The sequence below is a fragment of the Pundamilia nyererei genome, unplaced genomic scaffold, assembly GCF_000239375.1.
Source record: "Pundamilia nyererei isolate P.nyererei 1_Seehausen unplaced genomic scaffold, PunNye1.0 scaffold00039, whole genome shotgun sequence".
NCBI lineage: Eukaryota > Metazoa > Chordata > Actinopteri > Cichliformes > Cichlidae > Pundamilia > Pundamilia nyererei.
The window spans coordinates 804,401-816,605 of NW_005187440.1; the positions used below are offsets into that span (position 1 = coordinate 804,401).

A 12,205-nucleotide genomic window follows, 5' to 3' on the forward strand; every position below is an offset into this window, starting at 1 on the left:
CGCTGTGGCTTTTTGTGAAAGTCACTCAGTTGTTTTGTGCTGTGCCTCGACAGGAAGACGCATCGCCACTGCGAGGGCTTTGACCATCACTCGCTGTCCCTATACTGTCTTGGGAGTAATAGTGGAAAAAGCTGACAGTAACAGGAGGTAGAAGAGATCTTGTCACTGGAAAAATCCATGAACCAAGTAAATGATGTTTACCCTTAAGAAACAGCGTTCTGCCTGTAAAGCTACTAATAAAAAGATGTGAATATAACCTCGACGCCCGAAAATCAGCTATCCAGAATAATTTGCAGACCCTTAATAATATTGATTCAACAAATTACGTGTTAAAGCCGGAAAATTTGTTTGTTTTTTTAAATCATTAACTCATTCGATTTTAAGTTCCAGCAATATGTTGCAAATAACACTGGGAACGAAACATATTTATAGCTTCTTTTAACAACATGTTAGCTTTCAACTCAATATCCAAAAGGTTGTAAACTGATGAAATTAATTTTAAGTTTATCTGATCATTATAATTATTTCGTTAATCTGTTGTTAAGATGAGATGATCAGGAATCATTTATGTGGTGGAATTTTTGTATTAATGCTCACTTATCTCCATGGAATTTCCCATAATTGACCGCATGGGCTCTTATCTAAGCTACACGCTAATTGCTGACCTAAGCCAATAGTGAAATTCTCCACTAATGGCATTATCATTAATGCGCTAAACCGATTTGTCGGTGCTCCCTCCATTAATTAAAACAAGACCAATTATCCAAGCCATCACCATCACTTCTTTTTACAGATATTTATTTTAATCATGCAGCTATTATATCTACTAACTCACATCCCCGACTTTTTGTTTCACTGTGAAAGCATGTTTTTTTTAAAAAACAAAACAAAAATACAACAGATGCAGTCATTAATAATCTATTGCTCCCACACGTGTAAGCACCACAGCTTTTAAAGTCATGACTACATTTAACAGTGAGAAGGAAAACTAATAGCAAGAATGTGCAGTGTGCAGTGTGCATGCACATGTGTGTGAGTAGACAAACAAATTATTTTGGGTGAGGCATTTCCAGCCAAGCAACAGTTTAATTGAGTTGCAGGCCAGCGTGCAATTGCACAGAAAATCGGATGTGACCTTCAAATTTCCTGATTCGAGTCCACATAGAGGCCATGTGATGACCGCTCCTGCAGCCACTAGATAGTCCCTAACCCCATGTAGTTATTTCAGTTTTCATACATATAGCCTGAGCTGGCGAAAGTGCACGCACTCTTTACGTAAGTAGAAGCACAGATACTTGTCTTACAGATGGCGGCATGTTTTAGGTCATTGTCATGCTGGAAGACCCATCCGATCCGTAACCCATCTCCAGTGTTCTGGCTGTGGGAAGGAGGCTCTTGTCCAATGTTTGCCACATGGGCACAGAACCAATCTGTGGGAGCCAAAATTCAAGCTGGGTGGGATCTAATACATCTTTCACTCAATGACATTTTTTTCCCGTGGATTTTTGGTTCATATTCTGTCTCTCTGCATTAAAAATGAAACTACCATAACAATTAGAGTCTGTTTATTTCTTTCAAACTCACACATCCATTGCACATTTCTCCAACTGTATCATGTTTCATAAAGTCACAATCACACATCTGCATCTGTATAGAATTAAAAATGACTGAATGCTCCAGTTTTTCAAACCAGTTTACTGAGCAAAACAAGGATGAGAGGTGTGTGTCATTTACAGTACACAGGTATACAGCTATACATCGACAGCAGAGATATATAAGAAGGCGAGGGGTTAAAGTCGCAAGGTATCAACAAAGCACGAGCCTTATAAAATATCAAGATGGTGTCTTATTTTTCCTGGAGCACTGCAGACTCAATAACTATTTCATAAAAGCAAGTAAAACCATAAGTTTGGCTTGAGTCAGAGTTAACGAACGCTTTTCTTCTATAAATGAGGAAATAAATGATCAGCAAAAGGGAGAGGGGGTCTACACAAGGGAAAAAGACAAATTACACATGACACTAGCGGGGTTGTATCCTCAGTAAAGGATCACTGTTAGCAGCATACAGTGAAGTGTACATATCTGTGCAGTGAGCGAGTTATTGTTGAATCCAAGGGCAGCGGGGAGCAGAGCACGAGAGGATTTATGTATAAAACATCAGTATCAGTATCACCATCTGTCAGACACTGAAGCTCGAGACAAACATACAGTGAGAGAGTCTGTCATGCTTATTTTTAAGTCTGCAGAAGGGGAAAAACACACACAAACTGCGGGTGCACAGATGTGTGTAGGCGAGAGTTTGGCAGCGTTATTTACATTCAGATGGACAAATACACTTACGGGGCAGAGGTGCAGAGATTTTCATTAGAGGGGAATTAGTAGGAGCTCGGCTGTAAATAATGCATGCAGCAAATGCAAAGCAAGGTCTCCAGATGGAATTTCACTTGGTATGATCAAAAGGTTCAACAGATGAAGTTAGTGTTTGACTGCATTCCTGACAATTCTGCAGTCATCTTTATAGCTGTCTGGTTTGCAGTCAACAAGCCTTCGTGTCAATTATTTTATGGGGAAAAATAATGTGAAAGTCCTTGGACTATTTGTGCAACTACACTGTATAATATAGCCCTGAATAAAATAACAAACAGGGCCTATAAGGAGGGAGTCGGCATAAAAGACGGAGAACAGAATGAAGGATGGGTGACCGAGGTCAGGTGTTGGGGCCTGAGGCAACAAACATGGCAGCAAGAGAAAAATAAAGCTAATGTAAGTCAGCATGGTTCTGTTTAGACATGGTTGCAGTGCAGTAGTGTAGAGTGTAAGAGGAAAACATGACAGTCTCTCTGCAGATCCTCTGCTTTAATACTGTGGTAATTACAGCAGCAGCTAACAGGACAGCCACTAAAATAAAAACAACACATTGTAAACGTCTCATTCCCTTTTCTAAAGAAAATAAACTAACGGAAAAAGTTTGCTTTTTTAAATCATACATTTACAGGGTCAAACAACATTTCATGCAGTGAAAAGTAAATCTGTCAGATATTTGTGATCAATAACACTGGACTGTACTATCATAGAATTAAAAAAAATGCTATGGCACATTTGTTGGTCACAAACAATAAAAACTGAACGATCAATGCTAGATCCTTATCATTTCACTCCCAAAATTTACAAATAGCATTTTTGGCATAAAAGTCATACATATGGTTATCATGCCATTTCATGCATGTCCTAAGATTGTGACACGATGCATTACGTTTGTCCATAACTGTCCGAAACAGCTGTTTCATAGTAGCATCTGTGATTTGTCAAGCAGGATAATAATCATGTGAACACAGTGATTAAGACTCAGATGAAGAATATATATTCTGTACATTTCTCTCTATTTTTTATGACAATAAATATTTCTAACTGTTGATAAATACAAGGTGGTAGATTTCCATGAATGGGGGCATTTAACATTTAGAGAAGACTCATAAAAGTTGATTTTCTTCATTTAGGCAGTGACTAAACAGTTACATGTGTTCTAAAGAGGATTTAACTGTTGTTGGTGACAGTGAGTAGATGGGTAATAAGTAATAAGGCAAGTCTTAATACAGATCAGTTGAGTTAGCAGATTCAAAAGGGTATACCAGCTCTGCCAATCTAATTTAGATCCTGACGCCTGCTGTGCTTAAGGGAAAGACATTTTCTCCATCATGTAGTAACAAAACCAAAATTAAAAGAAACATTCTGACATTATGGGAAAATGTTCTTACTTGCTTTCTCGTTGAGAGTTAAAATAAACAACAAACAAACAAAAAAACAACAACAACAGACTAATATCACCAGTAGCTTAATCGTGTCTCCAGGCAACTGGAGGTTTCCAGGAAACCATCCAACCCCTTCCAAATACTGAGTTTAATGCCAAGTTTTTGTACTGAAACAAACAAGTTATAATGTTCCAATTAGCACACTTTAAAAATTCATAGGTGGACTTTGTTATCTTGATTTAGAGCCAGGCTCGCTCTTTTCTCACTCGTTGCGTTAAGATAATTAGCTAACTAACTAGCTGAGGAAAGCTAACTAGCTATAGTAGCTTCCAATTTCTATACGACCAAAGGGTGCCAAGCAATATGTCTTGCGTAGCATATTATGTATATCATAGTGTAGTATACTATATACCTTAAGTACTTGTTTAGTGTAGTGTAGTGTGTATTGTAAAGTGAATTTAACTGGCTAAGACTTAAATCAAAAACGGCAAGTTATGCATTTTATGTTAAAGAACACGAACTGCTAGCAGCTATATTTTGCAATCTTCTGACCGCACATATATTGCCAAAATTTCTAATAGTAAACATGACACTGTAACAGGCATATACTCCAAGAAACAGCAAACCATGTCCATCAGAAAAAAAAGCTGCCGCTGCTGGCTAGCTAGCAATTGGCATGCCATCACTGTGAATGACTGCTGGTTAGTGGCATCGCCCCTTTTTCTATGTACAGAAGACTGACACAACTGAAATGCTGACAGGTAATTATGCAGCACTTCTGTAGCTGTATTTGTAAGTGTGTGAAGAGATAGTACAAAAGCACACAGCTTGAGACAAGGAAGAATTTCTCATCAGTCAGTAAGAAAGCAAATAAGCAGCAACCCAAATGTCAAAATATTTCTTTTACAGCATACAAGCAGCTTAAATTGTCCAAGAAAATCTTTCAACCCAGAAAAAAAAACAGAACAGGGTCCACTTTATATAATGTAGTTACACTATTCATTGAAATAACCAGACAGTTAGAATATGTCACAATACACTGACAGGGAAATGCAGAAGCGGGACAGTGGGCAAGTGAAATGTCATAATTTTTTTAATATTGCCAAAAAAGGTGTCAGCTAGACACACACAATACACATGGATATGGTGTGTGCGTAGGGAAGGCAGGGAGGTAGAGCCAACAGTGAAGGGTGGGTGAATTATGTCGGGGCTATAGTTGCCTGATGGGGGGAAGGTTAAGGGTGTCCAGAGCGCTGTGGTAGAGCTCTCTCAATGCTCTCAGCAGATACAAACGGCAAAACATTTGGTTGAAGAGATGAGGCAGTGGCTCCTGCAAGCAAGACAGACAAGAAGAAAGACTGAGAATATAGCAAGGGTATGTGAGGGAGTGGAAATACAGAAGAACAAAAATAACAATAAAACAACTGCTGGCTTCAAAATAAACTTCAGTTCTTTTCTGTCTGTTACAGATGTGGTCAGAGGTGGCTCATCATGGGCATGAATATCATGGTAATTTCAGGCTTTCTTTGACGTGTTCTTTTTCCAGAGTGTAATGAATGCACAGCATAGATCTTTAATGACTTAAAAGAAAACAGGAACAGGGTACATAAGTTTGAATTTATCTTGGATTTTCTCTAATCCTCCACACAATTACAGCAAATTAATTTTTCCACCCTGGAAAAAGACCAGTTAAAAAAAAAAATCATTAAAAGCCTCAAAGTACTAGGATGTTCATGCATTAACGCAGTGGTTCCCAAAGTTTTTTTGCTAGGCCCCCCTTTGTTTTACAACAAACATTTTCGCCCCCCCACCCCGCGCACACTCACGCACGCACGCACGCACAAACACATCCTCCAACCACACACACCCATATTTTGCTCCATTGCGGTTTATTTCACACCTCAGACATTTAGTAAACAATTAAGCAAATACAAGTAATCTGCAATAAATTACAGGTAGTAAGAAAATAAACTACTAACTCTTTTACGCTACGTCCACACCTACACGGGTATATTTGAAAACGCAGCTGTTTCGTCCACACGTAAACGGCGTTTCGAATCACCGAAAATGGAGATTTTTTAAAACTCCTTTTTTGCGTTTCTGTGTGGACGAGGAATACAGAGTTCGTCACGCAACGTCAAAGGTATGTGCCTTTTTTCATGTCAGGCTGTGCACCACGTTATTGTTTACATGAGATGAAATGCAAAATAGCAGATAGCGACAAAATACTGTTAATCTGACCATCTGCAGATTTTACACGCTTACATATACACACACAGTTACTGTCCCTCCGTTTAGAAAGGCAGAGGCGTCACGGTGGGATTATTTTATGTGTAGTTGTTTTTTCCTGTGTAATAATATTCAACATTGTTATCAATACATTTTTCAAAAAAATGCCTCTCTGTGCAAAATGGGTTTAAAAACATGAACAACTGTGGGATACTGTTTGTCCGTGATTTGAACCAGGGAAACAAATTTTGGCAGGATCAGCCTGATATTATTTGTATCCCGCTGTAACCTTACTGTATAAAGAGCTAACATCTCCAAAATGTCACCCCTAGTTAGTCATTACAACAAGTGTTTGTGAACTAAAAATCAAGAAAATTGTTTGTCCGTGATTTGAACAGCCCAGCTGCTCCCAACAAAGGGAAAACCAATTCTGCAGGGAAGACCTACCTCGGCACTTGTGCAGGTGAAGCCAAAGGGAAGATATGCTTCACTATATTTTCTAGTTTTTGGCTTAGAATGAAGTTGGTTTGGAAACATATTCAGCTATTCAGCTTCATCTCCTGCTTTGCGTTTCTGTGGGCGCCCGTGCTAGCAGCGTCCAAGCGTTTTGGTTCCCCCCCTTTTCATACTGCGCCCCCCTAGGGGGCGGGCCCCACACTTTGGGAAGGTCTGCATTAACGAATGAGTCTATGCAATCTTCTGACCACAACTATATGTAAATGTAGTGTATAAGAAGAAAGGGAACACACAAACACACAAGAAAAATCACATAAACGCATAAGCAAATAGATTTTGCAGCATTCACACATAATCAGAAAACCCTACTGTAAGCATATTTGCTGTGGTAATATATAATTCAGAAAATGATTAAGTGTATGTATACAGACAAATATAAAATCTACTTCTTGTGGGACAATATGTATAATATAATCCAGTTAATTTGTACACAGTCCCCTCTGTAAGTACACACATACATATATGAGTACATCCTTACCCCCAGCACGTGGACCCGGTTGTAGTAGGAGCTAAAGTCTTTACTGAGCGACACGAGAAATTTACAGATCTGAGGAACACAAACATGTGTATGAGTTATATAAACATCTGCAACAGCGGACGTATCCACCTTTTCTGTTATTGCTCTTACCTGTTCAGTTTTTATGTTCACTCTGGCTCCACCCCCTTCGCTATCCAGAGCCTGTCCCGATTGTTCAAGCAGCTCCGAGAATGGAATGAGGTAATTGAACAGGAGAAGCCATTCACCCTGTCAGTTAAAACACAGTCACATGGTAGCGCTGTAGGATTAACACTGCATTACTAAAATTTAGAAGTTACAGTTTCTAATATAATTAAAATTAAGAAAAATAATAAAATTGTAGAGAACAACATATCATAGAAGACACTAAAGTGGCACCTCTTCTTTCAGAGCAGAGAAGTCCAGCTGGGAGTCCTCTGGGATTTCTGGGTAAAGACCTGCAGATAAAGAGTCAGGAAAACTAAATGTAGAAACATTGTGATAGATTTTACATTACATGTTCAACATTATACACATATTGATTGAACCCAAGAGACCAAGCAATAAGCCAAGTATCCCTTCATTTAGCTGTGGATGAAAGCTTTCATTCTTTTGGACCCTGCATATCAAGGACTGTGCACTTATTTAGGTTTATTCTCATCTTTTAGAAATAACTCTCCCAGTCATCACAGGCATTTACTCTTCATCTAAAACTCATATTACCTTTGGTGTACCACAAGGATCAGTTTTAGGCCACATATAAAATTCTGTTTAAAATGATGGCACTTCAAATCATCCAATGTCAGCATCCTTATTCCCTGCTAGTTTGTTTTTAACCTTTATTCAACCAGGAAGCCAAACTCTTGAAATGGGCCCAGAACCACTGTGTTGCCAAGGTGTCACCCCTTAGAACAGCTGACCCACCTTCTTCTTCTTCAGCAAAACACCTGAAAATCATTGTTGTTCCCTTTTTTCAAACCACATCTTAACATGGAGTTCACATGCAGAATAGAAACAATTCCAGCACAATTTGATCCAGCTCAAAGCTTAGCCCTACCTAAGCTTTGAGCTGGATTTTCCAGATTTATCAGATGACATCACTCATAGCTTGGTTTCTCATGGATTTTAAGATCTGATTGACACACGTGTGTAAAGCACTTTTTTGTCTGACTTGCTTTTTTTTCTTTGCTATTATTTTTTATGATTGTTTTTGTTCTGGCTTCTTAATATTCATAACAACATTTTGTGTTTTGCATGTCCTTGGATACCACCCTAAAGCAGCTAACCTTGCTTTCTTATAACTGTGACAGAAATAAAATGCTCCACATGCAACATTATCCACCCACTGAGCAATATCGATTTCTGATTTATTTATGCAACAAAACATCACAGTCCCGCTGAACTATAAATAAAGCTCGTTCTGGCTTTTAATAACTCTCTCTTTCTCTTCAGACTGGGTGAGGTTAAAGGAAGACTGCAATCATTGGCCACAATGATCTGAATTACAGGAACATTTATTTACAGAAAAGCACAGCTCTCACCTTTCTCCACTCCTCTCTCGTAGCTGTCGAACAGAGTGTGCAATCGGGCGCAGTTATACATCACAAACACTCCTCCTCTGGGCCCCTTGGTCGACACACCGCCTTCCCTCTTGACGTCCAGCGTCACCTAAACATACGGCTGTCAGTCAGTCTGACTTAGCGCATTAGAGCATGGCTGCTTGAAAGGGAACAGTGCTGTACTGATGACTCACAGGACTAGTGTGGACAGTCGACAGCAGCTCGAATCTGACTGTAGCAGAGGTCATGACCTTGATGATGTCCTCCCACGTCTGACCTTCAAGAGGAGGAAGCACTTGTCTTCAGTTAATTCAGTTTACTTACAGTCTATATGCACAATGAGAATGCGCATAAACACACACACCTTCTACTTGATCTCCATACTTCATCTCGGAGGCCTCTTTCATCTGACCTCTTCTCAACCTGGAGGAGAGAAGGAAGAATAGAAGGCTCATTAATACAGGGAACCGAGCTAAAAATACACCACAATTACACGCAGACGAAGAAAAGCATCAACAGCGCCCAAGAGCGTCTTATTCATCACATCTGCAATGTTACGGTGCAGGGAAGATGATGGTAAGAGTGTTATTGGTGAAAACAAACACATCTGGTGGGGATCTGGGCAGGGTTTGTGGAGGAGTAACAGAAATGACATGAGTATGTCACAAAAAGGACGAGAGAGGACAAAGGATAAAAAAAATTTAAAAAAGAGGCAGCACAGACAGAGGAACTGATGTGTCTTACTGCAAGTACTGTGCAGCAGTCAGGTGTGAACCAGGAGTCTTCACAGGCCCACAAACAAGATGCCTCTGCAGAAACAGAAAGCAGAACAGGTAAAAATAGGAACCCTTCATCACTGCATAGTGTGTGTGTGTGTGTGTGTGTGTGTGTGTGTGTGTGTGTGTGTGTGTGTGTGTGTGTGTGCAGCTACCTGTGTGTGTTTGGCTCCGCTGGCTCTCCACAGCATTGCTATCTGCTGCTGGCGGAACTCATCTTGACAGGAAGTCACATGTAACGCTGTTACCATGGCTACCTATGAAAGAGGCAGTGACAAAATTAAAATCAGTGCTTTGTCTGCCCGTTTTATTTTGTTTTTTATTAATAATTTTATATTAAAAACAAAGACATGGAGTGTGTTTGTCTCACTGTGCAGTCAGCTGTGGATAGGTCCAGTTGTGCCAATTGGGAAACGCCGTCTCTGTTAACTAAAACAGGACAACAGTCTGTCAGCTGTTATTATACAATATACCCTGAACACAGTCTGTTTGACCTGCTCCCCTCAGGCAGGAGGCTCCGGTCCATTCGCACCAGAACCTCTCGCCATAAGAACAGTTTCTTCCCCTCTGCTGTTGGACACATGAACAATAACCTTATGACTGTCCCCGCCACTAACACATGACCCTACGCTGTGTTCACTGCATCATTCCATGTTTGGCACTGATCACCACCTGCACTCATGTATATATCATGTATATATCTATCTATCTACTTAGCACTTTTAATTCTTATTCTCATTTTTATTTTCATGTCTATTTAAGCTTAATTTATAACAGTATTTATAACAGTATGTTTGCACTGAAGCACCGCAGCAATTTCCTAATGTTGTAAACCCGCTCAACATTTGGCAATAAAACCCTTTCTGATTCTGATTCTGATATGAAATCTCTGTTATCTCACTCATCTTTTATCTAAGCTAAGCTGCATCAATGCAGTTTTATTACTTTGGGAACTAAGCTTGCTGGCTTTCTTGGAATAAGTAGGTACCCATCAGACACACACACACACACACACACACAGGAGAAAGTTGGCTTAGCTTAACGTAAACATAAAACAGTCTTCTAAGCTCACTAATTAAACGGGAATGTTATAATTATGAGTGCCGCAAGTTATTCTTGGCCAGGTGAGAAGCTTGCCGGAGCCTCCTGGCAACCAAACTGGAAACATGAAGTTTGAGGTCACTGGCTCAGCAAGAAGCAATTCTGGCACAAATCCTCAGATAAAAATAAAACAGAGCTTGATTTATTTGAGTGGACTGCAATTAGCTTCAGTAAAGAGAAAACTGACAGCTTCATTTTTTTATTTTTTTTTTTGGACAAGCAGGAAGATGAGATATAGAGATTTCTAGACCTTGACACAAAAAGCAACAACTGATGAAAAATATTTGCCCTGGATTTGGATAAACTGATCATTCTTCATGATGAGGTGTAAATGAAGGCCTGTGGTAAGCAAGGGAACAATGGGGGAAAGCACTCAGACTCACCCGTGCAGGTGCCAAGGCTGGGGTCGTATCCCGGCAGCCCCTCCTCTTGAAAAACTTGCTTCAGGTTGATCCTGAGTGCTCCTTCATTCTCTCCCTCCTCTGCTTTCCTCCCTCCCCCTCCGCTAGCTCTCCTGCCTCTCTCCATTTCCCTCTCTCTGTATTGAGACTTCTCTAGCGAGTCCTGAATCTTCTCCTCCCGCTCTTCATTCGTCCAATTACCCGGGGCTGTCGGCCAATCGATTCCCAGAGCTCGGAGGAAACTGATGATGTCGCTGTCTTCAGGAAGTGTTGGGCAGAAGGACACAGCATATCTAAGACAGGGAAAGGGATTAATTAACAGTTGCATCCATTGATGGTTAATTGATTAGTCTATAGATTATCAAGAAGCCAATGGTAAAATCTTTCAAATATCCACTAATGCAAAAAAGAGAAAAACCAGCTAATTGTCACATTTGGGAAGCAGAAAACAGTTAATTAAGGGAATTTTCCAGTGTTATGATGACTGTGTTATTAATTCATTTTGAATGAGAGAAAAATTAAAACCAAGAGGACTTTAAAAGCCCGGTCCATTAAACCAGACTCACCCCTGTCTTCTCAGCAGTGCCCCCATGTGGTCAGCCAGAAGAACAGTCCTCAGCTGGCCTAAACTCATTGTGTCAGGACTGGGTGTGTTGGGCTTAGGGTGCAGTGCGGGGCAGTTGAGCACCACACAGCCCTGCCTCTGACTCAAGGCCTTCAGGTACTCTGCAGCTCCACCCGCCAGAACGGCCCTGAATGTGACAGCCCGATCCACCCGTACCCTTAGACCTTCACCCATCACCTCCCCACCAGCCACAGGGAGAACCCCACTACCACGAAGGGACAGCACTCTGGACATCACTGCTGGAGGGACCTGGGAGGATGTAAAAATAGATATAGGATGTCACATACAAGCAATAAGAAAAGTATAATGTATGAAGGGCGTTTTTATTGTTTTTATAAGTATTAATGGTTGTCTGATACACGATACAGTCATGCAGTTATAATCACACATTCCTCCCCTAGCATTAGCATTGTATTAAAGAATATTTGCAAAGAGGTTTGCAACTTGGGGGGTATTTTATGACTCTGACCTCTCATTTGAGTCTAATGTCATGCAATCCTTCTTCATTCAGCTTAGACAGATATCAAAAATCAATTAATTCAAAATCCCGCTGACAGGCACCAGTCCTTGCAATTATTCTTTGGCTACTTGTTAGCTTTAAATAATAATTTTAACATTTTATTCCTGGACTTTAAACCCCTACATAGTCTGTCCCCTGCCTATATCTATGAGATGTTATTTTAAATGAGTATGGCTGCTTTGCAGCGTGTTGTGCGCTCTGCTGAGAAGGTGATTGGCTGCAGACTCCCATCT

General features: G+C 40.2%; 1 protein-coding gene across 1 annotated transcript in view; it reads right to left on the reverse strand.

Moving 5' to 3' along the window:
• Positions 1 to 2,841: 2,841 nt before the first annotated feature.
• The window catches only part of dalrd3 (DALR anticodon binding domain containing 3), an 11,605-nt gene continuing 2,241 nt past the window's right edge, over positions 2,842 to 12,205 (reverse strand). Inside the window, exons 2-13 of the mRNA XM_005730703.1 lie at positions 11,394 to 11,701; positions 10,810 to 11,120; positions 9,696 to 9,754; positions 9,481 to 9,582; positions 9,294 to 9,358; positions 8,914 to 8,972; positions 8,744 to 8,826; positions 8,532 to 8,658; positions 7,390 to 7,448; positions 7,123 to 7,239; positions 6,973 to 7,041; positions 2,842 to 5,079 (exon numbers count right to left, since the gene is read on the reverse strand). Of these exons, the coding sequence (XP_005730760.1) occupies positions 4,960 to 5,079; positions 6,973 to 7,041; positions 7,123 to 7,239; positions 7,390 to 7,448; positions 8,532 to 8,658; positions 8,744 to 8,826; positions 8,914 to 8,972; positions 9,294 to 9,358; positions 9,481 to 9,582; positions 9,696 to 9,754; positions 10,810 to 11,120; positions 11,394 to 11,701 (1,479 nt within the window). The 3' untranslated portion in view covers positions 2,842 to 4,959. The remainder of the gene's footprint in view (positions 5,080 to 6,972; positions 7,042 to 7,122; positions 7,240 to 7,389; positions 7,449 to 8,531; positions 8,659 to 8,743; positions 8,827 to 8,913; positions 8,973 to 9,293; positions 9,359 to 9,480; positions 9,583 to 9,695; positions 9,755 to 10,809; positions 11,121 to 11,393; positions 11,702 to 12,205) is intronic.